Source organism: Chelonoidis abingdonii, chromosome 9 (assembly GCF_003597395.2).
Source record: "Chelonoidis abingdonii isolate Lonesome George chromosome 9, CheloAbing_2.0, whole genome shotgun sequence".
NCBI classification, from domain to species: domain Eukaryota; kingdom Metazoa; phylum Chordata; order Testudines; family Testudinidae; genus Chelonoidis; species Chelonoidis abingdonii.
This window is the reverse complement of record NC_133777.1, coordinates 10957043-10984242: the sequence shown is the minus strand read 5'-3', so window position 1 is coordinate 10984242 and position 27200 is coordinate 10957043. Positions and strand designations below refer to the sequence as shown.

Here is a 27200-nt window from a genome sequence, read left to right as displayed (position 1 = left end):
GACTGCACTTTACATGGAATTATATTCAGTGTTTCTCCTGAATAGTCATTTCATCAGACAGCCTCCTTGCTGGTGGCAGGGGAGATATTTTTAAAGGGGTGAAAATGTGATTGATTATAAAATCACAAAAATTGGCAGAGCAACTGATGTAGTCACCCAAAATGACTTTTGTAATATTTACAAAATGACTAGATTTCAAGCTGATGATGTCCTTCCAAATAAATAGTTTTGAGGCAGTCACTATCTCTCATTGCATCAGCAAATGGTACCTTCAGCCACTCCTTATCCAGGCACCAGTAACAGAGAAAACAGTTATGTGTCCCTTTTCTACTGCTTCTGATGAGGCGGTGACTCCCCCATGTCCATCCATCTAAGACTTCACTGCACATGGGGCCCCATGTGAACAGCACATCATCCCATACTTTATTTAGGCTGTGGCTAGATTGCAGATGATGCACTAAAGCTTCACTGTTCTGTATCCCATACCCTAGCCCCTTTCAGATGCAGCAATGGGATGAGGACTCCCTAGAGGTGAGCAAGTCCATACCCCTTTTCCCAAGGTCCCTGCCCCAGACAGAAATCTGAGTTTCATCAGGGTCACTTCAAGCTCATACTTTGCCTCTAGTGTCATGGCGGTCACACGTCCCTGTTCCCAGCACCTAGAAACCTCCCTCGGAAGTGCTCTTCCGACCACGTGAGAGAGAGAGAGAGCTGATGTGGCGGCCCTTGTTGGACCGTACCATCCTGAACGTGACCCCTGCTCACTGGGGGTTCAAAGAGTCTTTCTAATTTTACCGCCCATAGTTCTCTCCCTTCGATTGGCGTTGGTAGCGTCCAGGCCTTGGACAAGTCCATTACACAATATTTGTAGGAGTACCAGGGATATATTATCCTATTATTATACCGTTTTCTCACTTTACCCCCTTGTCTTAAATATGCTGCGGTATCTGATACCCAGGGTCCATTTTATTTTTAATCTATCCAGAGAGGGATATTTGGTATCTCTCCCTTTCCACCTTCCAAGATGGTTCAGTCAGGCCTCACCTAGGGCTGCTGACTAGGGCTACCATGTTGGACTAAACCAAACGGGTGTATGAAAAAAGGGAGAATTGGTTTTAATGGGAGGTAGGGATTGAAGTCGCGACTGGCGCTGTAGGGAGCAGGAGGGAGAAGAGGGCCGGGTGATTATACAGCGTGTGGCGAGAGGAAGGTGCTGAGTGAAAAATTACACCCCCCCTCCCCACACACTAGGAGTTGGTGTGTTCTGCTTCGCCATGCCCGCCGGGTCTCGCGCACATGGCCCAGCACTAGGAGACTCCCCTCCCCCCTGCCTTTCCCCGGAGAGCCTGACTGAGCGCGGCCGGCCCAGCAGCGACCCCCTCCCCATGCAGGAGACGGAGGAGAGCCAGGCGCCCGCGGCGGCCGGAGCCGAGGGGTCCGGGGACGAGCCCGAGCAGCCAGACGGTTCCCCGCAGCGGGAGGAAACGTCTTCGCCGCCGCCATCGTCGCCCGGCTCCCAGGAGGAGCAGCCGGCGCCGCCATCGCCCTCTTCGCGGGAGGAGCCGCCCGCTGCCGCGGAGGACGGCGGCGTCAGCCAGGAGGAGCCGCCCGGCCAGCAGACCCCCCAGGAGAAGGTGGAGGCCGGGGACCGGGAGGAGGCCGGGGACCGGGAGGAGGCCGAGCCCGAGGACGAGCCCGAGGACGACATCTCCTTCAGCGACCCCGAGGACTTCGTGGATGACATCAGCGAGGAAGGTGCGGAGGCCGGGGCTGCGTGGCTGGGCCGCCGGGGGCCTCGGCCTGGTCAGGCTGGGCCGGGCCTCCATGCGCGGGGGGTGGGCCTGGGCCTCCCGGGGCAGCTGGAGCAGCGCAGAACTGGGCAGGCGGGAAGGGGCGAGCTGCAGAGCCCACGGGTGTGTGGAACCTTTAGAGACCGGGGCCTTGGGTGCCTGCCCAGGCCTCGGTGCGGGGGCGTAGAGGCCGCCAGCTAGGCCGTGCTGCGCTGGCCGCTGGATTCCCGTCCGCCCTCCTCGCCGGCGCCGCGCGAGGGAGGCGACCGCCCGTGTCCTGCCCGAACTCTCGCCCGTGGGCGGCCAGACGGGAATCGCTAGGCCCGGCTCGCCGAGCGCTCCCTTTGCTGAGAGGAGCAAGGCTGGGGCACCATTGAAGCGGCTCCCTAGGGGCCGTGTATCCTGGTCCTCCTGCTGACGAGCTGGTGAGCCGCTGGCGGTGCGGGGGAGGCTCAGTGTCCTCAAGACCCCAGGTTCCCCCTGTGCCCGTTAGTCCGATTGCACTAAGGGGAGGGAGTGAGTACAACTCGAGCTGATGCTATCACAAGCCCCTGTGATCTGCTGCGCGGTGTGTAGTGTTACTTGGCATTCGCACCGGGGGTCCCAGAACAGGCGTCTTTTACATCCAGCACATGCTAGTCACGCTGTTAGTATGTGTTGTTTCTGTTACAGCGTCATATTCAGAATCCCCTTCAGGATAGGGTCCTCACTTTGTTATGCAAACAAATTTACAGTGGGGATAGAGTCTCTATCATGAAGGGTTCACAGTGTTAGCAGATGTCTTCTGTACATGTGTGAGCAGTAGAGTTCTATAGTACCGTGTATTAGCACTGCTGTATTTCAAGTACACTTAAACAAGAAGTGTGTTAAAGAAGTGTTTTTATTATCATATAAAACCTATTAAACCAAATCTCTTAAGTACCTTTCATATTAATGTACCATAAAATACTTGATAAATTTAATTGCCTTTTATTCTTAAACCCACTATCATTTGCAAGTATCTGCATATTTGCCAGCCTAGGACAATGAAGTAATTCACTTGATCATTCCCAGATCTCATCCTTCAGTTATTTTGGATTATCTAGCGCAGGAATTTTCAGACTAGCCTGTCAAACACCAGTGATTGGTGGACCCCGCCTCAAAGTCTATGGAGTGAAAAGTTTTGAGAAGGGTCATTGCATCAGTGAGTGGATAGGGTTGCACTTATGTGCTCTTCAGAATGCAACTTGAATCCAAGCTGTGTGGCTATGTGGAAAATATAGTTGAATGCTATCCTGTGTAATTATCTAGAGATGCATATAATTTGTTGTGTTGTGGTCAGGGGTGGGGGGTGGAGAAACTACTCAAAAACCATGTCTTTACTATAGTGAGACCTTGGTAAACCAGCTAAACCTGCACACAGTGGAATCTCTTAAGCAATGTTGTGCTGTACCTGTATTTACTGTATTGAAACAGAAAGACATCATGAGAGCCTATAGTTACTAAGTGCAGTGTCTGATTTGCATATAAATAAGAAAATCAGTTATTTCCACTAGTAAACTATACATGTACGGTGTGTATATTCTTGTTGGAAAATGCTTCCATTTCTGTCTGTCATAGATATGAAAATCTTTTTAATTCTTGCTAAGGCAAGGAAAAATACTGTAAAATAACATATTGATGTTTGATTAAAATTCATCCTCTCTGGGTAGCTGTCATGTCCCTGCAGAAATTTCAAAATTCCTTCTTTCACTTTGGGGCCTGAAGTGTCTATTGCATATACAAACTAAACTACCAACACCTAAATCCCAGACAAGAGTGATTATACTTCCGTGTATTTTGCTGTCTTGGCTACTAGGAGAATGGTATTGCAAACTCTGGATGTGCATCCTGAGAGCCCTGTATGCACTAGAAAATGAATTTGTTTCTGACAGTAGTCATCTGCATCAGTTTGTCCTGAACTAAGAGGTAATGTGAACTAGGTGAACCTATTTTCAACACCACTACAGAAAATGTGTTTTGAGAGTCAGTGGAGGGTGATCTTGATTTCACTCAGTGGCAGTTAAATCAGTTTTAGCAACTGGCCCATCATAGGGGACCTGTTGCTAATCGCCATTGTCAGCAATACAGTAGGCCACTTTTTTAATGTGAATGCTACCTTAAAAGCAAGTAGCAGTCAAACTGGTGGTGATGGTGTTTAGGAGCGCTAGTCATGAATCAAGACCACTGTACTATGCAATACAACAAAAAGATGGTCACTGCCCCAGACCTCTAAGTATAGAGGAATTAACTGCTAAACATGCTTCTGTGTCAGCTGTGGGCTATCAGCAGGATAAGACTGCATAAATAAATTTTGATCTTTTCCTAGTAAGTTAAAGATCCTAAAGGCCTACCATGTAGTGACTTGACAAGATACTTGTGATGTACTGTTTCTCTTCTTGTCAGTGTTCACAATGCTAATATGTTCTGTTACATGCTGCCCCAGAAATTCATTGTGTCACAGGATTAAGCTCTGAGAAATTCGCTATGCCATCCATCGCCTATGGTCATTCTAATTAATACAATGCACAATCTACTAAGGACTGTTGTCTCTGGGGTGGCACCACAGGCAATGCCAGGTCGGGTGAGTGCGTGCACCCCTTCTCACGTCAGTGGAAATTGGAGAGTGCACGGTGTCCTGGGATGCTTTTGTTCATCCTGGTGACATGGCTGAGAACCATGCAATGCCACTTTTGGATATGGTGAGTGACTGAAGGGGAGGGTAGGTCTCTGTGAGATTGTGACATCGCACAAAGTCGAACCATTTTTTTTTACTCATGATTCGGTACTGACAGCCCATATAGAATGGCTCTAGTGGCTCCAAGTCTGCCTGTAGCAGGGTCCAGGTTTCTGACATGTATAGCAATATGGGTAGTACGCATATTTGAGAGATCCTGAAATTTGTAAAATATATTATTTTGTCATTTTTAAATAGGTGCCATCAACTTGACTGTAGTTGGTTTCAACAATTATTTAGAAATAGTTTTAATGTAGTTCACCTATGCTGTGATTCCTCCTGGCAATTTATGGTTTTACAGTTGTGTGCATTTTGAATTTCTTTCCTCTATTTTTTAAAATCCCAACACAAACAGGAGAAACTGACTGTGCAGCAGAAACAGTGACATAGACTATGCATACTGCTTTCAAGTGTGCAAAGACAAAAAAATGGCAAAGGGAAGGTGGGGTTGCTCTCTAACCTTTCCTCACTTATGCTAGTTGTTACTTGTATAGTAGATAATTTTTTTCCCCAAAAAATGAAAGTTACCTATTTTAATGTTGTCTAATCTCCCCAGGTCCCACTGGAGGACCTTTGCAGGGTCTCAGGGTTGTTTTGTGACCTCTAACCCCTGAATTGTAGGGGACATATGTGTCTAATCTTTTAACAAATACACTCTTTATCCAAAATCAGCGGTGTATGACTTTTTTGAAGAAATAACTAGACAAGTTCATGGAGGATAGGTCCATCAGTGGCTGTTAGCCAGTATGGGCAGGGATGAAAAACCATGCTCTGAAGTGTCTCTAGCTTCTCTTTGCCAGAATATGGGAATGGGCAAGAGGGATCAATCACTTGATCATTACCTGTTTTGTTCATTCTGAAGCACCTGGCATTGGCCACTGTTGGAAGACAGGATACTGGGATGGATGGACCACTTGTATGACCCAGTATGGTTGTTCTTATGTTCTTGTTACCACATGACACTTTGATTTAAAAAAAACCCAAAACTAGAATGATATAAAATTACCATGGTGCACATTAAATGGATTAAATACTGACTGAGAGACCTCAAAATGTTTTTATAAAGGGGGAATCCTCAGGTAGTGATCAAGTGGGTGTTTTTTTCCAGTGGGGTCCCACAGGGATCAGTTTTTGGCCTTATGCTATTTACAATTTTATAAATGATGTGGAAGAAAACATAAAATCATCAGTGATGAAGTGTGCAGGAGACACACAAATTGGAGAGTGGTAAATAGTGCTCTGAATCTGGTGACACATGGATTGCTTGATAAACTGGGTGCAAGCAAATAATGTGCATTTTAATACAGGTAAATGTAAATGGTATACAGCTAGGATCAAAGAATATAGGCCATGCTTACAGGATGGGGGACTCTGTATTGGGAAGAAATGACTGAAAAGGATTTGAGGGCTGTGGAGCATAATCAACTGAACATGAGCTCCCAATGTGACACTATTACTCCTGAGGGAATTCTGTGCCAACAAAATAAAATTTCTGTGCACAATATTGTAAAATTCTACAGATGTTGTCAATACATAAATGTGGAGGCTCCAGCACGGCAGTGGGGGAGCACCCTGCTGCACCTGACCCTAACGTAGCACAAGGGATGAGCCTGCCCCTCCACTCCAGGTGCGGGCAGGCAGGCTCAGCCCAGCAAGACCCAAATGTCGGGGGGGATCCAAGTGTGGGATGAGAGGATTCTGTGTGGGGAAATTTAGGTGAAGGCAGTTCAGTAGGGCATCCAGACACGCTCACTGAGGGGAGTTCTGGGTGCAAGTGGTTGGGGCTCATTGGGGGCAGGGGTCTAGGCATGGGAGGAGGGGACTTCACAGGAGGAATCCAGGTGCTGGGGGAGTGGGGATCCAGATGTAGCTGCTTGGGACTCAGTGGGGTGGGAGTCCAGATGCAGGGGGTTCATCGGGGTGGTCCAGGTGCAGGGGTAACTGGGGTTTGATGGGCCTGCTTAATGGCATCCCCAGCAGCTGCTGCTGCCAAGAGAGTGCCACATGCTGGGCTCCCACATCCCTTTCTCTTCCACATCTCATGCTCTTTCCCTCCACCCCCCCTTGCCCTGCCCCACTGCAGGGCCTCACTTTCCTACAGATAATAGGATGGCTCCCAGCACACACAAAGGGAGCATGACCGGCACTAGGACCCAGGAGGTGGCATCCAGCTGCAGAGCTGAGCTGCACATTCCTTCAGCTGGGCAGCTCTGCATTCACGGAAATGGCGGGAGCAGTGGCACATGACCCCACATGATTCCCACCCCCCCCATGCCTTGCCTTTATTGGAGGGGCAATTTCTCCCCCAAAAAAACTATGTGCATGGGCATCACTAGCCCTTCCCCTGACCCTGTGTGGCTTCCCTTTGCTTCCCCATCATGTTCTGTGGGGAAGTAAAGAAATTCTGCTTATGGACACGAATTCTGCACGAACGCAGTGGTGCAGAATTCCCCCAGGACTGCACTGTGGTCAAAAAGAGTTAATGTAATCCTAGAATGGATAAACAGGAATATCAAGTAGGACTAGAGAGGTTATTTTATCTCTGTATTTGGCACTGGTGTGACTGCTGCAGGAGTACTGTCTGGTTCAGGTGCCCACAATTCAAGAAGGATTTGATAAATTGGCGAGGGTCCTGAGAAAAGCCACAAAAATTATTACTGAATAAGAAAATGTGCCTTTTAGTGATTGATCTTTTTGAGTCTAATTTAACAAAGAGAAGGTTAAGGGGTTACTTGGTTGGTCTATAAGTATCTATATGTGGAACAAATATTTAATAATGGGCTCTTCAATCTAACAGAGAAAGAAAGATATAATATCTAGTGGTGGTAAATTGAAGCTAGACAAATTCAGATTGAAAACATTGTGTACATTTTTGACAGGGAGGGTACTTTACCATTGGAACAATTTACCAAGGGTCGTGGTGGATTCTCCATCACTAGTGAATTTTGAATCCAGATTGGATATTTTTCAAAAGGATATGCTTTAGGAATTATTTTGGGATACTTCTGTGTCCTGTATTATACAGGAGGTCAGACTAGATGATCACAATGGTCCCTTTTGGCCTTGGAATCTGAGTTTGTAGACTTCTTGCATCATAAAGAAGCAAAAAAAAAAAAAAACCTTGCGTTTATCTACCCTTCATTATAATAATACTGTGGTGCTAACACAGTTTGCCAAAAACTGTATAGTAACTGTCAGTACTATATAACCTTGGTAATGTTATGCATAAACCTGAACAGTTTGGAACAAACTATAGCAGGCTTAACAGACAACTTAATTGTATATTCACTGAATTAAAAATAACACAAGGCCTAATTTTTTGTTTTCTTATTGGTTGAAATTGAGTAAACATTTATCATTGCCAGATATTTCCCAGCACTGTCCTCTCTTCTTTGCCAGTTTCAGCCTCTGGGTAAATAATTCAAAAATTCTGATCACGTCAGTTACTAGACAACTGGCAAAAACTGGTGGTTAAAGCTCTAAGCACTGCCAACACCTTGTAACATTTTCTGGTATTTAAGTGTTTTCATGGTGCTTATTAAATCTTCCTGATCTCTGAAGGCTGTCTACATAGTCTGACTCTTCAGACTGCATCTTTAAATTGGATTTCAAAAGTGAAGTGCCACCTATCTCTTTTTCTGTATGAGCTAAAGTTTTTAGTTTGCAATGATTCATCTTTTTTAGAAATTACAGACATAAATTGATTGAATTCAGATACTCAAATGATTATGTGAAGGAACCAGGATTGTCAGAATTATTTCTGCTCTGCTATTGTTTTCAGATCTCCTTTTCCTGCCTCTATTTAGCCTTTTCATCAATAGACTTTGTTCCGCTCAGTCAGATAGGTAGCATAACTAGAACCTTTGGTAAAACTGAAAGAGAGATTTTTCAGTCTTATAGTGTAACGAGGTAATGGCATGCACTGTTTATAAATCTTGGGCTTTGCTAGATAAAGCAGATATAAAGTTGGCACTTAATCCTTGTTTCTATACTTGTCCAGGTGATGTCATTTTGGTTAATGGATCTGATGTCAGTGCGTGTCTTAGTACTGATGTTGGGGATTAGTTTGGAGTCTGTCAATTTCTCATCTTGGGGGAGGTGGGGCCTGTAACTAGACACTCCTAGAATTGGAGATACCCAGAAATCTGACCTGCATTATATGAAATGGAAAAACTACACGAATGCAACGTTGTTGAAGCTCTGTGACTTATGTGCATGTGAAAGTTATGGTTCCCAGAGCAATTGTACCTTGGATACGTTGCACATACATAATGTTTATGCCTTAATGTATGTGTGTGAAAATGGAGGATTAGAATAGACGCTCAGTTATAGCTTGAACTACCACTATCTCCCTCGTGAGAACTTAATTTGTAGTGTACATTCTGTAGAAACTATACTTCTGAATTTCTTGAGTTCTGTATATGTAAAACCTCAACCATAATATTAGAGTAAGACTATTTTGCTTTTAACTTCCTCTTACAAACAGAAACTTGACGCACAGGCTCATTGTATCCTACCAGCTAAGCTTTTTATCAGGCAATTTAAAGGGTGTTGTAGGAGAGAGGCTAGGACGGTTTGCAGGATACAGATGACCTGTCAGAATGTGAGAGGGTTGAGAAGACACATTCAGTTGCCACATGCTTAAAATGGCTTAACAGATTTTCCTCACTTCCTTATAGAGTGACCATATAGGTCAACTGGAACACCTGGTCGAAACGGAACCCTGGCGGTGGGAGGTTTCTCCACCCCCCCCACCCCAGGACGTTAAAAGTCCGGTCGGCAGTGCTAAGGCAGGCTAGTCCCTACCTGTCCTGGCACCAGGCTGCACTCCAGAAGTGACCAGTAGGTACAGCTGGGGCATGGGGATCCACACACTGGCCCTGCCCAGAGCATCGGCTCCACATTTTGGCCAATGGAAGCTGGGGGGTGGGGAGGAGGCAGTGGGCGAGAGCAGCGTGTGGTGCCTCCTTCCCCCACCTAGGTGCTGGACCTGCTAGTCGCTTCTGAGGCCCAGCATGGACGGTGCCAGGGCAGGCAGCCTGCTTTAGTCCCAGTGCGCTGCTGACTGGGAGCTGTCCGAGTTAAGCCTGTGCCCCAACCCCCTACCTTCCCAAACCCAGAGCCCCCTCCTGCACCCAAACCCCTCATCCTCAGCCCCACCCCAGAGCCCTCACCCCCTCCTGCATTCAGAATTGCTTGGCCCTAGCCTGGAGCCCCCCACCCCCACACACATCCCAGCCCACTGCCTCAACCCTCAGCCCCACCCCTAGCCTGGAACCCCCTCTGGCACCCCAAACCCCTTATCCCTGGTCCCACCCTGGAGCCTTCAGCCCCTCCTGCATCCAACTCCCTGCCCAGCCCAGAGCCCTCTCCTTCTCCCACACCCATAACCCTTCATTTCTGGCCCCACCTTGGAACCTGCACCCCCAGGTAGAGCCATCACCCCTCCAGCACCCCACCCTTATGCCCCATCCCAGTGAAACTTAGTGAGAGTGGGGGAGAGCAAGCCACTGAGGGAGGGGGAATGTAGTGAGCGAGAGTGGGGCCTTGGGGAAGGGGCGGGGCTAGGGTGCGGTTTTGTGCAATTAGAAAGCTGGCAACCCTACTTCTGTGGGCAACTTGTAACTGCCAATAATGGGGGAATAATATTAAAGTTGAGGGGGTCATGTGACCACCCCACGTGTCATCTCTGTTGCCCACCCATCTGCCCTTTACGTGCTCCCCTACTTGCTGTCCTGTCCCCACTTTGCCCCCTACCAGCCCTACTGCTCCTCCATAAACCCCTTCCGGGGCATATTCTGCTTCCAGTGCTGTGTGGAGGGCCAGCCCCGGCGGGCGCTCAACACACCTGCAGCCTGCCTGGCAGGTTCATTCCTCCTCTGCTGCCTCTGTCCGAGTCAGTGTCCAGGGAGCTGCCCAAGAGGAGTCAGTCAAGCCCTGCATTTGCCAATGCCTCCTGGAGCCCCAGCACAGGGGAGCCTCCCCACCCCTCAGATAAATGCTGGAGTTGGGAGGGTAAGCAATTTCCAGCCCAACCTGCAAGGACTGGGGAAGGAATGAGCTCTGCAAAGACATGGGCCAGTTCTTCCTTTCCCTCCCCTCCTTCTCTTCTTCCCCTCCCTCACCACGGCTGGAAGCAGCTCACATCTTTTCCTGCCAGCACAATGCTGAAAGGCTGCTGCTGGCCACCATCTGATGTGAGCCCTCCTTGGCAGAAATCTGGGCGGGGATGGGACATACGTGCTTCTCTTCCCTTTTCCTCTCCCCATGCATCATCTTCAAAGTTCTAATTAAAGGCTTAGAATGAGCATGACTTCCCAACCATAATTACAGTGATGTCACAACATACAGGGCTTCCAATGGAGAAACATGCTAAGGCTTTTTTGATGTGGAAGGAAAGGTGATGTCAAAATTCTTGATGTCAGCATTTAGTTCAGTGTGGGTTTGTGGGTAACCATTGTAGTGCTCTGATTCAAGAGCAATTTGTGGGACTCATAGGACAGTGTCTTTAAATATAACATGTTGAGATCTTTCCCAGAGAAACAATGGAACATGGTCTGTCATGTCAAGGTAGCATCTGTGATCTTCAGGAAATTGCCCTATAGTGAGCATGTCCTAGTAGATTACACTTATGTTAAAATAGTGTGGGGCCGGGAGGGATTTTGGTAATGTTTCACTAAACTCAGTCAAGCTCAGTGTTCCATAAAGCTTTCAGTTACTCCTGAACTTTTTAAAGGTGTTTTGAGAAGGGTGTAGGTAACTAGCTATTGAATTCTCATTTCTTTCCTCCCTTCCCCATTCAATCCAGAGATTGTTGCTGAGTTTTTCCCTCTTTCTCTTTGCAGAATTACTCGGTGATGTGCTAAAAGACCAGCCACAGGAGGCAGATGGAATCGATTCAGTAATTGTAGTGGATAACGTTCCCCAGGTTGGACCAGACCGTCTTGAGAAACTCAAGAATGTTATTCACAAAATCTTTTCGAAGTTTGGGAAAATTACCAATGAATTTTACCCAGAAGCAGATGGGAAGACAAAGGGGTGAGTAATGAGAACTCCTGTTGTAAATGGGATTGAAACATTGTTTGAATGCTAATAGATAGACATTTGTGGGCTAAAATTCTGATATTGACATAACAGAATAGGTTGATGTCCATAGAGGCACTTTGGCATGCTAACTCAGTGGTATAGACACAAGATCCTCAGGACACTGAAGGGCTTAATTGTTTCCTAGACTATAGCTGTACAGGAAAATACATGTAGTCTGAACAAATGGGTAGCAAACATCTTGGGCTTGGGGGAGGGTAATTACAGACTTTGGGTGGTAGTATTTTAGTTGTTTTTGCAATACTGAGTTACTTACAATTTTTTCCTCTTCTGATTATCGCTATCCCAGTTTTCAGCTCAATGAGACTGTTAAGGTGCCTGGAGAGAAGCATATTTCTCTTTGGGGTTTGGAGACCTAATTTGGCAGATCAGAGAATGTAATTTTTTGTCAAATTATTCAGTATATACTTCTTAGAGTTGTGGGGCTGGAATAATTCCTTTGAGCTGGAGGGCTTTCAGTTCAGTCAGGATAAACATTACATAACAAATCCAGGTACCGTGAAAATGATTTTCTGTGGGACATTACTAGGTCCTATGTCCACTGTTCCATGAATTCTGGCTTTTTCTAAGTTATAGACTCGACTCCACTTGGAAAGGAGGAGTTTGATTATAATTTTGTTTAAGTGGAGAGCTAAATTCCCTCTAAGCTGCATGGCCACACAGCAGGCTATCAAGGGCTGTGCAGCCACAGGGGCTTGGACTGGAGGAGAGGTAGGGGATATGCAGGGCCACGGCCAGGGGGAGACACCCCTCCCCTGGGCCTGGGGCAGCCTGCACCCCAAATCTGTCATGTTTGGCCACACCTCCAGCCAGAGCCAACACCCCAACCCTCTGCCCTAGCCCTGAGCCCCCTCCCATACTCTGAACCCTTCAGCCCCACTTTTGCCACACATCACCTCCATATTGGTGCACATGACAAAATTAATTCCGCACATGGATATAAAAAATTAGAGGGAACACTGGTGAAGAGTAGTAGTTGTGGGCCCAGAACATATGAATAAAAAGTTTTATGTAGCAGTCTGAATTTGCTCACTTCTCAAACATGTCCTGCCATTCTAATGGGAAGAGCTGCTTACCCATCCACCTGATGGTAGCGCTTATTGCAGTTCTGCTGTGTGTGAATATGCCTTTAGAATCCCTTCCATGCAGTTTCAAGAAGGCAGAGAAAAAATTGTTCCAAATCATGTATATATGATTAAGAAAAATACTTATCTGAGCAAAGTGGAGATTAATTGCCTTCTCCTTTACCAGAAATGGCAACTTCTTCAATCTTGCCTTCTGGATTGAGTACCAGCTTTTCAGTTAATTCACCCACCGAATGGCTAATGCTGACTATAGGCAGGTTGCTACTGAGTAATCACACTTATCTCATTTATTTTAGGTATATTTTCCTGGAGTACATGTCCCCAGCACATGCAGTGGATGCTGTGAAAAATGCAGATGGATACAAGTTGGACAAGCAGCACACTTTCAGAGTCAACCTTTTCACAGATTTTGACAAGTGAGTGTAGTCATCATGTTCTCTTGTCTTTATTCCTAAAGACCATGTTGTAGCCTACGTCTGATCAAGGGCATCTGTGATATGTGTAACTGATCAAATCACTCTTCTAGATACATGACAATCAGTGAAGAATGGGACATCCCAGAGAAACAGCCATTTAAAGACTTGGTATGTTTCTTTTGTTTATTTGAAAGATTAAAGGGATATGTTACGTGAAGCTTTGAATTAAAATATTCCACGTTCTAAAACTCTTTATTGCTGTGGCATTCATACAAAAAATACAGAACAAAGCTGTGTTGGTTTCATAATGACCACTGCTCTGTATAAGAATTATCTTCCCCATGATGGAGAGCAGCAGCTCATCCAAAGAACTTGCCGTAGTTCTTGGGCAAAGAGGGAAATGAGGAGGTCCAGATATTTCAAATTGCTAATGCGTTTTTCCAAAATTTAAGCTAAAATAGTTAGAGAATTAAATTTCTAAAATCTAACTTGTGGCTTGTAATTATCTTTGGTTTTTTAGCGTGTGCTCATAAAGTAGAATTTTTATCTTGGAGCATGAATATGGTATTTATGAGAATTTGCTTCCTTAGCTCCTGACTCTCTTTTTTAGGGGAATCTTCGCTACTGGTTGGAGGACCCAGACTGTAGGGATCAATACAGTGTGATCTTTGAGTCAGGAGACCGCACTTGCATCTATTGGAATGATGCAAAGGAACCAGTTGCAATTGAAGAAAGACCAGTGAGTGTCCCTGAAAGAACAGCTGCATATTCCAAATACAGTATGGTCATTAAAGCTCTGAAAAAGTGGTGAAACTCAGGAAACGGGGGCAGCAGTGAGATGATGATGATCTTGTTCAATTGTTGTGTGCTGGGATGTGCAAAATAGAGTTCTAACACTCACTTTCTTTGATGAAAACAACTTCTCTGTTTCCTCCTGTTCAGAGTACTTTTTTTTGTTTTTAATCTTCTAAAGGAGATAATGTCATTCATTTAGAGGCAGGGTTGCCTGTTTTAGAAACGAAATAAAGTTGGTCTACTACTACCTTGCTGTGATTTCAATTAACCTCCCTATCTGTAAATTAGGAATGATGATCAGACCAAGATGTGCAAAATCAGACTGACAGATCTCTGCTCATCAGTAGTGAGTGGGAGTTTACTGCTGTCAAGTGCATGCTACTCCCTAGCTCCTCTTTATTGTGTCTCTGCTGAGAGAAGGAGCACTGAAGATTTGTGGTAGGCTCAGTACTGGAGGCAGTCCATCACCAGCAGCTCACATGTCATCTGCTCTCAAGCCCAGGGAAGACCTCAACATGATTTTTCTGAGAACAAGGAGCTCCTCTGTTATGGTTTTGGGGAAGGCAAGAAGTAGGGAGAAATTGATTTTGGGGGTGGTGAACATTATTCCAAATCATCAGATGGTTGTATGCTTAAGGTTCGTATAGAAGATGCCTTTTCCCTCACACTAGGTGAGGATCAGGAGTTATGTTTTGTTAGGAAGATTAGAACACACCCTTCCCAGTAGTCAGAGAGCAAGTGGCATGCTGAGCTTCTCATTAGCTCTGGACAATGCTGAAGGCTTCCCATTACCATCCACCTCTAGCTCACTAATTTTATTCTTCTGGTTAGTTAGTGTTCGAAACTTGAAGTTTCATTCAAAAGTGTCTTTCAGGAAACACTCAGACTAAGGAAATAAGAACTGCACTCCAGTCATGTTTAAGCTTGTGTAAATGGTGGCTGCTGGATTACTTGAGGGGGGGGAGTGCAGCTACAAACTGCACATACTGAGAGTCTTCTGAATGTAATTCAACTCTGATGTATACTGTACACTTTACCTGCAGCGGTGGACGGAAACCTATGTGCGCTGGTCTCCAAAAGGTACTTACCTGGCTACATTCCATCAGAGAGGCATTGCTCTATGGGGAGGAGAGAAGTTCAAACAGATTCAGAGGTTCAGTCACCAGGGGGTACAGCTTATCGACTTCTCACCTTGTGAAAGGTACGGTATAAAAGCAGTTTGAGAGCACGCCTTAGGGAGCAGAACACAAAGCATGTTTGTTCTGCCTTACCTACTTTTAGGTATCATGGGTTTTCAATCTTCATTTCTCTGCTGTTTGGAATTGCTGCCTTTTCTCATTAAATATTTTTGGAATGTTTGTGTGTATCCATAATTCTGTTTGACGTGACTTTCTACTTTTTAAGTTGGAAAAAGTATTTAAAGAACACAATCCAGAGTAATAATCAACAGTATTTAATAAAATCTTCCCCATTGACTTCAGTTTGTCTGGTACAAGCACCTTAATACACACACAGATGATATCTTTGAACTCAGACAGTGGTGCCTGTGAGTTGAGTTCTGGTCTTTCAGCATCTTAAAGGGTTGTAATTTTCAGATGAATAATTCTTCGTGCCTTTTGTTTTATGATGGTATCTGTGAAGATTGTCAGGCAAATGGTTTTGTGAAGCTTAAGCTTCTGTCTTGTGTTTATGAATGAAAAGATTGACTTGTTGGGAGTATTTTGGTTTTAGATTTTTATTGTAGTTAACATGTGCCTGGGCTCTTAATAGGAAAACATATTCCTGTCCTGAAAGCTCCCATCTGGTAAATTCTTGTTTCCAGGCCATCATGTTTTATACTATATACCTCATTAGTTGTCATACATTGATTATGTTTCCCCTTTACAACACCCAGGTGTGGTGGGTTTCTTGCTTGAATTGGGTGTGTTTTTGGCTAGAGGAATCCAGAGGCAATACCATAGTTTGGATGCCTAACACCACCCCTGACACATCTAGGTACTGGAAAGAATGCTGGACCCTGCCTGGGAACACTGATATAATCAGACAGTCTGTCTAAATGCTGGCAAAGCTTCATCCCCTCTAGCTTTTGAAAGAGAAAGGACTCTATCCTCCTAGAACATGCAGGAACACAGTTACACTGTGGTACTGCTCCACATCTCCATAGCAAATGCTGGTTCATGAGCTGAATGAATAAGGCTCTCCACTACTCTACTCCTAGAGAGTTTCCCCTCGATTTAAAAAGGGGTGTAGGGGTGGCTATCTAATACTCAAGCCATCCCTCAACTCCCTCACTAGTTTTGTGTAGGGGTAGATTGGAGAAAAGTGTACTCTACCTGTTCCCCAGTTCTGGCTGTGTCCTCTTTCAGTGCATGCCTCTTGAACTTTGCTTAGCGAAGCATATTTGTGCTGAAATGATCATTACACCATATGAAAAGTGAAGCTAGTCATTTTCCCTCTCCCCTTTTTTGTAGGTATTTAGTGACCTTCAGCCCTTTAATGGACACACAAGATGACCCTCAGGCCATAATCATCTGGGATACCCTAACTGGACAGAAGAAGCGAGGGTTCCACTGTGAAAGCTCAGCTCATTGGCCCATTTTTAAGTAGGTTGGGTAACGGTAGTAGAGGACAGAGCACACTAAATGACTAGCCTCTTCTTACTAGAGGGATAACGTGATAGATCTGAGGCTTCGTCTTCCTCTTATTTGTTCAGGTGGAGTCATGATGGTAAATTTTTTGCCCGAATGACATCAGACACCCTCAGCATCTATGAAACACCTGTAAGTGCGTTTTTACATAAAACCTGCTTTATGTCAGCTGTACCTGAAGTGCTGCTTTTTTATTTTGAAGCTAGTTACTGCTAAAATTTGTTTAAAAGAAATATCTGACTCTCCAGTAAATACCTATTAAAGGATGAGAAACCCACCCTCTCGTCTTGCTCTTTCCTTGGGCTCCCAACATCCCCACTGTTTAGGGGTTGTGGTGTGGTGGGGTTTTTTTTTTTGTTTTGTTTTTTCCCCCCCTTCCTTAATTTTCCACTGGGGTAGTAAAGGTTGGAAGGAAGTAGATGAGGAGAGCAACTTAAATTTTTTTAATAGCGCATAGAAAATATAGCCTGACAGTATCATAGTTGTTTAATACTTCGTAACTTTTGTCAGCAGATCACTATCAGAAAACCCCCCTAAATCCATTAATAGAACAGGTTGTAAGCAACAGTATTTCCATTTTCCAGTATGCCATCTCATCCTATTGCATATTTTTAATTTGTAAGGTTATGGTGACTAGGTGGGTAAGGCAAGAATTAGGATTATGGGGATGAGTGACAAGTGTGTTATAGTATATATCCAGATAGTGATGAAATGGGGACATTTCCCTACCTCCCTAAGGGTGTTAATTTAAATAACTTACCTATGTAAGTATTTCTAACTTGCAAATTCATGATTTTTCTCTTTTTGCAGTCCATGGGTTTGCTGGACAAGAAAAGTTTGAAAATCAACGGGATAAAGTGAGTTTATTCTCTTGTGAAGAGTTCTGCTTTCTTTTGTTTTATTCTTGAGATATTAGTGTGTTAGGATTCTAGTATCATGGAGTTCAAGGCCAGAAAAGACCATTAGATCATGACCTCCTATATATTGCAAGCCATTCCATTTCACCTGGTTATCCCTGTATTGAGGCCAACAACTTGGGTCTGACTAAAACATATCACTCAGAAAGGCATGTAGTCTTGACTTGAAGACATCAAAAGAAAGATAATCCACTTCCCTTGATGGTTTGTTCCACTGGAAATCACACTCACTGTTAAAATAAACCATATCTGTGTGCCTTATTTCTAATTAAAATGTTTTTACTTTAGCTTCTGGTCACTTGGTTCTTGTTGGTCCGTTCTCCACTAGATTAAATAGCTTATTGGTACCCAGTATTTTCTCCCCATGAAGATACTTATACAGTGTAATAAATTTGCCTCTCAAAGAAAAGCAGACTGAGCTCTTTCAGTTTTTCTCATTATAAGATGTAGTTCTGGGTGGAGAGTGTTAAATGCTGTTTCCCAGAACATCCCCTCTTCTTAGGTCATGGATCAGCCTTTCAGCCTGATATCTATTTGCACTGAAAACTTTGCATTTGTGTAGTGGTTACACAATGAAGAATTAATATCTAGTCCAGAACCATCTGTTTCCTATATTGGTGGTCAGCAGTAGGAGTCGTTAATCTGTCTTTTGCTTAGGAAGATGCCTATGTCAGTGTGTGTTGGCTATCAGTCAACTAGAATAACATTACTCTTCAACTCTTACGCGTTTGGTGCAGTATTAGAACTCATACTTAGAATTTCAATAGGATAGCATGTTTCTTGTCAATGTTTATACTTTCCTTGATGATGATCCTGTTGTGTGTTCTGCGTCTGAGGAGAAACTACCTATGGGGAAGAAGTAAAGACATCTGTTTGTTACTACTTCTCTCTTTCCATGCATTGGTGACAGTTTGTGAACTTAGCAATGATGCCTGAAATATCTAATTGCTTGATGATCTAAGGACCTAATTTTTGATGTTCCTGCTACATGTTGGCAAAATGGTACTCCCTGATGAACCAAAATGCATTTAACTCAAGTTAAGGATATTAGATCAATAAGGGGTATCTTGTCTGATATTTGACCTTCCATAGTCTTAAGTAAGAGTGCACTATACTTTACCTGCTGGCACTGAGGTAGCTAGGCTTATTGTATAATTCTATATGATTCTCATCATAATTCCTAAAGAAACAACTGACCTTTTTTCACCTTTCCAGGGTTCCAAAAGGCTTCTCAGAGAATGGGGACCTGTGAAGTAGCTTCCAGAACAAGGGAGCTAGAAATCTAAGTGTGACAGATTGTTAAAAGTATACTTCTCTCCTACATAGTTTAATGGGTTGTCTTTTTGTAACTCATTTTATTAACCTATCTCCCAAATCACTTGGGATTCTGCAGTATGAGATGAGGTACTCTTTCTACCTTTCCTAGATGTAAATGTATTGCTTCTGCATCACTCCTTGTCCACCTGTGAATGGCAAATCAAACCTGGGTTTTCTGCAGGGTCACCAAACTGGTTCTGGTAAATTTATTTTTAATCATTCTCATTGCACTTGAATTTAGAGTTAGAATTCCTGTTTGTAGCCTAGCCTTAGTATCAAGCTACCAGGGAACTGATTGATTCACCATAACGTATCAAATTCAATGCAGAACGCTGTTCCTTATGTTGCTTGCAACATATCTTTAACTCATTACTAAATTGGACTTTTTTTTAATGAAATCTTGTCTCCTTCTTTTCAATCCTGTAGGGATTTCTCGTGGTCTCCAGGGGGTAACATAATTGCGTTTTGGGTGCCTGAAGACAAAGATATCCCAGCAAGGGTGACACTGATGCAGCTCCCCTCCAGACAAGAAATCCGTGTGCGGAATCTGTTCAATGTGGTGGATTGCAAGCTGCATTGGCAAAAGAATGGAGATTATCTGTGTGTGAAAGTAGACAGGACTCCTAAAGGTACACAGGTATGTGCGTCCTAGGTGTGTTCATAAAACTGCTTCTGTGTCTGCTTTGGTTTTTGCATTTCAATATGGATTGATAGAAATGTGTAAATTAATTACTTGGTGTCAAAACCCTTTCATTTTTTCTGTTAGGTTTTTAAGGGCTATATGTGAGGTGCCATGGCACTTAATGAGCATTGGACTTGACATCACTATCCATCAGGGTTCTGCAAGATCGATTAAAGTATGCCTGTCTTATTTCTGACCCCTTTCTTTCAGTATTTTTTTTCAGCTAGTTTTGGTCCCACATGTGACGCTGCATGAGCTACCATACGTTTCAATCCTCTTGAAATAGTCTCAACTTCCGTACCAGAGAGAACCTTTTTTGTTAACACACAACTTGCTGAAGAAAATGTTATTTTAATAAAGGTCCTGTTTAGAAATAAGTGATCTTTCCGTGTTATCTTCCACCGTCTGAGGAAATGAGCACCAAAAAGTCTAGATTTATTATCTTGAAGTACTGAACTAGACTAGTTGCATAGTCATCCTCTTAGTCCTGTATTAAAATGACTTTCTGTACAATTATTGTACTAGATACTTGACCTTTGTTAACTTTCACAGGGTGTGGTGACCAACTTTGAGATCTTCCGAATGAGAGAGAAGCAGGTCCCTGTGGATGTGGTAGAAATGAAAGGTAAATCATGGACCTAGAGATACATGTGCTAGCTATTTTGCTGCTGATGTTGTGTATTTATTTATACGTACAGTTTTCATCAATGAATAAACTGACAAAATATTATGTAAAGTGCTACAACTAATGACTTTTAACAGATGAAGGACAACTGGGTGGCAAACTTCTTTCTTTGCTCAGCTATTTCTTAATCTAAAAAGACTGCCCAGCAGACTGTTTTCTGCTTCAGTTGCTGTACTTTAACAACAAAAGAGAAGCTTCCCTAGTGGGAGACTGGTGACTAAGTTTGATATTTACCTGTCTGTCTGAGGATATTCTGTAGCAGGCTGGAGAAAAGCTGGAATACATGATTTTGAACACCCCATCAGCATTTGTCTGGTTGGCTCACTAGAAGCAAAACAGCAGTAGAAATCTTAATACCAAATTGCTCACCATAATGGATGTTCTCTTTCGCATCCAGGATTTCTTCAGTCCTGTATACAGTAACTGCTTGGAAGTGAAGTTGTGTAGAGCATGACTGACTTAACTCAAGAATTTTCTCTTTGTACAGTGTTGGGTTTTGACACTTCTTTACATCTGTTACAGAAAGTATTATAGCCTTTGCCTGGGAACCAAATGGAAGCAAGTTTGCTGTATTGCATGGAGAGCCTCCCAGAATTTCTATCTCCTTTTATCATGTCAAAAACAATGGGAAAATAGAGCTTATCAGTAAGTAGAGTTGACAGCAGAAGTACACGTGGAAGAATCTAGGCATTAAGCACTTTACATGATGGTATCAACCTGTTTATCCTGTAGACTTCTTACAGTTGCTTTTTCATAGACAGATTATGATACTTCTGGGCCCTGGCAGAGGGCGTGGGAGGGAACATGTCTTGAGCATGCTGCACTCCAGCTGTCTTGGGCTGGGAGAACAGCCCCGAGGGCAGGGGTGTCAATTTATTCTGTAGTGAGGGCCAAATTACCATTTTATTCAGAGTGGGGGTTGGGATTGAAAAGTTCACTGGTAAGATACTAATCTTACAGCCTTGCCTTACTGCAGAATGTTCCCCTTTTGCTGGCAAAGTTAAATACCACCTTTCTGTGACAGGGCAAAAAATGCATTTTTGAAACTTCCTTTCCTCTCTCCATTAATTCACAGCCTCTATACTTCCGCCCCAGTATTTTAAGGATTTCCTTCCTTTCTCAGTTTGGACATTTCTCTCCTTCTCCCTGCCCTCCATTTTCATTTAAGAATGCTTTATATTGATTTAACTTAAGTCTGCAAGGAATCAGCTTAAACTAAATTGTGAAAAAGCACTCTTTTTATGCCAAAAGAGGTATCCACATAAGGGATTAAACCAATTTAACTACATCCATTTCTAAACAATTTTAGTTCAATTGGTACAACTTATCTGCTAAGGCTTTGGGGATTCCTGATTCTCCCTGTCTGCACATGCACTTTTTTGAATGTTTGATCATCCCATTGTTTTCAGTTTAATCAGTGAGAGCAGATCCATGTTGGATTTCATTCTTTCAGTTAAAATACTACTATAATAGACATGTTTGTTAATTGCAGAGCTCAGAGGTGCCTTTTTGAGGACTCTCTGGAATGCCTGTCAGTGTAGTTGCTAGTATGCTTCTTCATACCATTGCGTGAAGACTTCCATCCTTTTTATGTTGGCATAAATACAAATTCCGTTTCCTTTCAGAAACGTTTGACAAGCAGCAAGCAAATACGATATTCTGGAGTCCGCAAGGGCAGTTTTTAGTATTGGCTGGCCTGAGAAGGTGAGTGTCACTACTTGACGTTCTGAGCGAGCTCATTTTAAGTCCGTATAATGTCTCAAAGATCTTTAAAAAAAGGTCGTCTTCACACTACAGTGTAAAGACATCTGTAAGACAAATAGCCAAAATCTTAACCATCTGTCAGTTCTATGGTGGAAAACCTGCTTGTATTAAGAGGATTATCTTTGTTTGGAAGAATCTAATTTTGACATACGGTAACCTGTCAGTTGGCCTTTCCAAGATCTACATGGATTTTAATTTGTTTGCAAGTGATTGAGTTTTTCTTGAAGATAATTTTACCTGTTTGTAACGTCTACATATTTTCATATGCATCTTGCCCTCTTCTGCCTGAAATTTAATTTCCTGAAGTAGCTGGCCGCCTCATAGCAAAAGAAGGTAGTGCAGTAGATAAGATAACACTTCTTGTTCTGTTGCTAGCAGAAAATCCATTTTTATTTAGTCTATAAAAACAACTAATGAGATGCCTGTGTTTATATTGGCTATCTCTTCTGCCATCATATAAGATGAGGAATGAGGTTATTTTAATCTCGCCCACCATGTTGTTCTCTTGGCTAAGTTTAGAATTCACTTCAGCTGTTTACTTCCTTAGTTTAAATATAAAGATGTACTTATTCAGGGAGCCCCTCAGATTTCTCCCCCCAGGCAGCAATACAAATGACTTATTTTATAAGCATTTTCAAAATCTCAGGTAAAATAACAGGGCTTTTTGTGGCTTAAATATAACTAGGAGGCCCTGTCAATTGTGGTAAATCAGTCATAGCATTTTAAAATTATCTTGAATTTCATGGTTACAGATATTATTTAAATATTAAATGTCTTTGTCATAAATCGTGAATATGTATTTAAAACATGTAACGCCCTTAAGTCAGCATTTCTCAAACGGTGGGTCTGACCCAAAATAGGGTTGAAAAGCTGTGGGGAGGGGGTGATCAATATTCACAGGCAGCAGTGGAGAAGTAAGGGTGGCAATACCATATGCCACCATCACTTCTGTGCTGCTGCTGATAGCAGCGCTGCCTTCAGAGCTGGGCTCACGGGCAGTAGCTGCCACTCTTTGGCCACCATGCTCTGAAGGCAGCACAGAAGTAAGGATGGCAATACCGTGACTCTCCTACAACAGTCAATTTCACAGTCTGAGGTGTGTTTTCATGGCTGTGAATTTGTGAGGGGCCTAAGTATAACTGATATTGAAGGGAGCAATCACTTTTTCCTCAAGTCTGTCTTCCTGTCATATAAGATCTCAGAAAGTTAGGAATTGCATTCAAGTCATGGATTCTTAAGGTAAAGATTTATTGTATGTCCTTTTAAATGCCCTGTACATACCATTTTTCCTTTTCATTAACCATCTAATGTTAGTTGTAACTTCCTTAGACCATTCTCTTAGCCAGTTATTTAAAATCCTTGGATGTATAAATGGGAATCTCTAGTAGGAGTAAGGACGTTTTATCACATCTTGTATTTGGCACTGGTGTGACTGGAATACAGTGTCCAGTTATGATATCCACAGTTTAGGAAGGATGTTGGAAAAACTGGAGAAGGTTGAGAGAAGAGCTATGAGAAGGATTAGAAAATTTGCCTTGTAGGCATGCAGCAATTCTCCAAAAAGCTATGTTTTTAGAGTTTTATGTACCCACCTTACATACACTCACATCATATGTCATTTCAAAGCTTATGCTATGTACGTATGAGGTGTGAAATGGAGGTGTCAAGTGGTGCTGTAAGCCTTAGGCAAGATGAAACAATGGAATCCAAAGTGAGTGTCCTCCTGTGCATAGTTCCAGAAACATTGCAACACGATTGTGATTACAGCTTTTAATGTTCGTTAAATTCAACACCTTAATGTAGTGTTTATTGGTCAAAGCTACCAAATGAAAATGTATTAAGACTTTCATTGGATTTGCATGGGTAGTATTTTTTCTCCAGAAAAGATTAAGCTTTTTAGCATGTGGCAAAAATGGTGAATATCAGTGTTTTGCAATACACTAACATGAAATGTTCTCACATCACATGTTCTTAATTGTCAAAATATCTCACAAGTGATTATCATAGTTTTCTATATTTTCAATTGAAACTTGCTGACAAGATCAGTCTCTCACTGAAGATTGTACCAGTAGGAATAGATTGCATGCCTACAGTTTGTGCTGCATAGTGGGTAGATAGAAATGCATATGAATTCCTAATGTAATGCTTCTCCATTTGTAAGCTTTTGTGTCTACAGTATAGCATTGAGTCTGCCTGGTAGAAGGTTTTAGTTTGAAATTGCTTTTCCATGCAGTACTGACCTTTGAAATAGTATAGAAACTAGCTTTTTAATTCAGTGACAATGCACATGTCAGTGTCAGAGAGGACAATATACAGCTTCAAATTATGAATATGCAAAAGCTATGAGAGAAGTGATTTAACAAAAAAAAAATAGTGAAAACAAAGTCATTGCCTCTGTACTGGAGAAGGGTTACAGCTCTTACCCACAATATGACAAACCCTTTTGATCCTGAATCTGGAGGTGCTTTTCAACATATTTGCTGAACTGCATGTAACATCAGATATATTAAGAGTCTCTAATTAAAACAACAGATGTTGTTGAACAAATTGGAAGACTTGTGAGATGCATTTTATTGTGATGGGAGAAACAGCTTCAGCCCAGTCAAGAAATCTAGCATTAAGACATTTACTGACATGGCCAAGACCACCAAATTTAAACCTGGAAAAGGAGCGACCATCAGAGCAGCTATTAGTCCAAAAGTTGTTTTCCACAGTGTACGTCAGAGGTGCAATGGCAGTCATACAAATGATGGCTGGAGACAAATTTCACTCATTCAGATCACGCTGGGCAGGTACCAAAGTGGGATGCAAGAAATACCAAGTAATTGGATGCCGTCTGCTTCCATATGGAGAGGTTTTAAAGTTGGTGTCCAAAAAGCAGTCACTTGTAAAATTCCTCTGTGGATATATGGTTCAAAATGCACCAGTGTAGGAGCAACCAGGGTACAAACACACCTTCTTGCTGGAGGCTTTTCCAGTGGGGAAGTAGTAAAATACATCACCAGTAGAGGTGTTGAAAGAAGCTCAGACTAGCACAGTATTCGAGGAAGCAGAGACAAAGATGCTTCTGAATGCTGTTATGTACCAGGTATGGCCTTTGGGTCTCTGGATGTCAAAGGAACCATATTGATACACATGTCTTGGTCCTTGCTGTTCCATACTTTCCAAAAATGGAACATGCAGATGACATATGGATTAAAACTGGCATTATTACTAGCACCACTGACAAGCGTCACTTCATACCTGTGCATACAATTAGATGCACTCCCTCCTGTCTTCTGCAACATATTTCCTGCTGTCCATGCATTAATAGGCTGTGACTGTTCTCCCTAGTTGATATTGCGGAAAGAATCTGAATTTAATGTTGTAGAAACATAGGGAACTTACTCTCCATTTGGCGAGATCTCTCAAGTGGTGACTGACCAGTGACAATTTCTGCAGCATGGAATCTGGTAGCAGTGCTGCATTACAAGACACAGAAAAGAAGACTCACAGAGACCTGAATTGCTTGTATTTCAGCTTAGCCATCAAAAAGGGCAAGTCACTGGCCAAACTCCCACTGTGTGAGGATGGTTTTGAAGAGTATGTCAGCAGAGCATCTTGGCAAACAAAGATTTGGATGTCTTTGTGCATAGGCAAACCAAATATTGGATCACCATTGCAACATGGATGGAAAAATGTGGATGAACTACTTCTCTTTTCTTCAAGGGCTCAGTGGCATCTAAGCTTCTACAAGACGTTATTTGTGCCATTACTAGTAAAGAGTCACTGCAAAATCAGCTGTCTGTAGTCAGAACAATCTTCACTGCACAGAACTGTGCGGGCATTGAAGATTGGTAATCCATGTGCTCTCAACACTTTTTGTTCTGGACAAGATGATAATGTTAACTAGAAATATGACCAACAGTGTTACATTTCAGTGACACCTGTACAAATTGATTATTTTGTTTTATCCTTTTAGATTGTTGTGATGCTGTGAAATCTCAAAGAAATTCAATTTTATGCCTTGAAGTAATACATAGGGTCATAACACACACGTTTTTCAAAGTGGTCATTTCAACCTGTTGGTGGTGTCATTGTTTATCTTTGTTTCTGTGGTAATGGCACCACCTGAGAGTTCTATTATACTTTATCTTAAAGTAGACATCATAAGCTTTCAAATGATGTGCATGTGTGTAGAGAGGGTACCCTAAGTCGACCATATTGATGGTGTATCTGCCACTCGGCTATAATAGTGATAGACTTAGGGAGCGTGGTCTATTTAGCTTAACAAATAAAAGGTTATGGGGTGACTTGATTACAGTCTATAAGGACCTACATGGGAACAAATATTTAACAATGGGTTCTTCAGTCTTAACAGGTTTAACACAATTCAGTGTAAAAAAAAACAAACAAAAAAAAACAGTGAAAGTAATTAACCATTGGAACAGTTTGGGGTGGATTCTCCATCTCTGACTATTTTTAAATCAAGGTTTAAGATTTTTTCTAAAATACATGCTCTAGGAATTATTTTGGGGAAGTTCTATGGCCTGTATATAGGAGATCAGACTAGATGATCCATAATGGCCTTCTGGCCTTGGAATCTATGAAAACCCATGTGGTTATTCTGTGTACTACTGAGTTTTACAGATGTTAATGGAAAAGCCCTGCTTCTCATTTAGAAATCTGTGTTATTTTGGACTTTGTCTTTGCTACAGAAATAGCCATATTTACACCATGGTTGTGAAATTTTGGCTGTACCCCAAGTGCATTCATAATGTGGTTTCGTTATGACTTTGGAGGGGGGAAAAACATGTTAAGGAACTTTAAGCCTAGAAAGATACAAAGCTTAAAACTATTCCCCATTGTTTGTTCACAAAAATATGAAGAAATAGGTGTGATTTTTAAAAACCTTGAGAGAACCCATTTAAACACCAGCAATGAAAAAATGGTAATCTTGTTAATATTGATGAGATTTTGTGGGTGTGTTCATAAAGAATGTCACCACCTAGTATAGATCCCTCTATTTTGGGGGTGGGGTGGGGGTCAGAGAAGCCCCAAGATACAAGTAGATCCATTCCACCAGTGTATTTTAGGATTTGTCCATTGTTCTCTATAAATGGTTAGGTGACGGGGGCTATTCCTTGGCCCAGCAGATTGCACGGACATGAAGTTTTGCCTACCTTCCTTTTGAAATGCTCCCTTTCTTAATTCCACCCATTTCCCCTATTTACCCCCTCCTTGCATCATCCTAAATAATTCC

The 27200-nt window shown here is 42.8% G+C and overlaps 2 protein-coding genes across 3 annotated transcripts in view; both read left to right on the top strand.

The window, feature by feature from the left end:
* The first annotated feature begins 710 nt into the window (after positions 1-710).
* LOC116832941 (eukaryotic translation initiation factor 3 subunit B) overlaps positions 711-27200 on the top strand; it is a 27238-nt gene continuing 748 nt past the window's right edge. The window contains exons 1-13 of one of the 2 annotated variants that reach the window (XM_075069185.1): positions 711-1755; positions 11391-11583; positions 13031-13150; positions 13261-13318; positions 13761-13889; positions 14989-15146; positions 16417-16548; positions 16659-16725; positions 17404-17450; positions 19254-19464; positions 20062-20134; positions 20717-20839; positions 21820-21904. In XM_075069185.1, the coding sequence (XP_074925286.1) occupies positions 1275-1755; positions 11391-11583; positions 13031-13150; positions 13261-13318; positions 13761-13889; positions 14989-15146; positions 16417-16548; positions 16659-16725; positions 17404-17450; positions 19254-19464; positions 20062-20134; positions 20717-20839; positions 21820-21902 (1875 nt within the window). In that variant the 5' untranslated portion in view covers positions 711-1274 and the 3' untranslated portion in view covers positions 21903-21904. Of the gene's footprint in view, positions 1756-11390; positions 11584-13030; positions 13151-13260; positions 13319-13760; positions 13890-14988; positions 15147-16416; positions 16549-16658; positions 16726-17403; positions 17451-19253; positions 19465-20061; positions 20135-20716; positions 20840-21819; positions 21922-27200 lie in introns of those variants that run through there. The other variant, XM_032794096.2, reaches the window with a different exon arrangement.
* LOC116832953 (eukaryotic translation initiation factor 3 subunit B-like) overlaps positions 25401-27200 on the top strand; it is a 7217-nt gene continuing 5417 nt past the window's right edge. The window contains exon 1 of the mRNA XM_075069071.1: positions 25401-25521. Within this exon, the coding sequence (XP_074925172.1) occupies positions 25401-25521 (121 nt within the window). The remainder of the gene's footprint in view (positions 25522-27200) is intronic.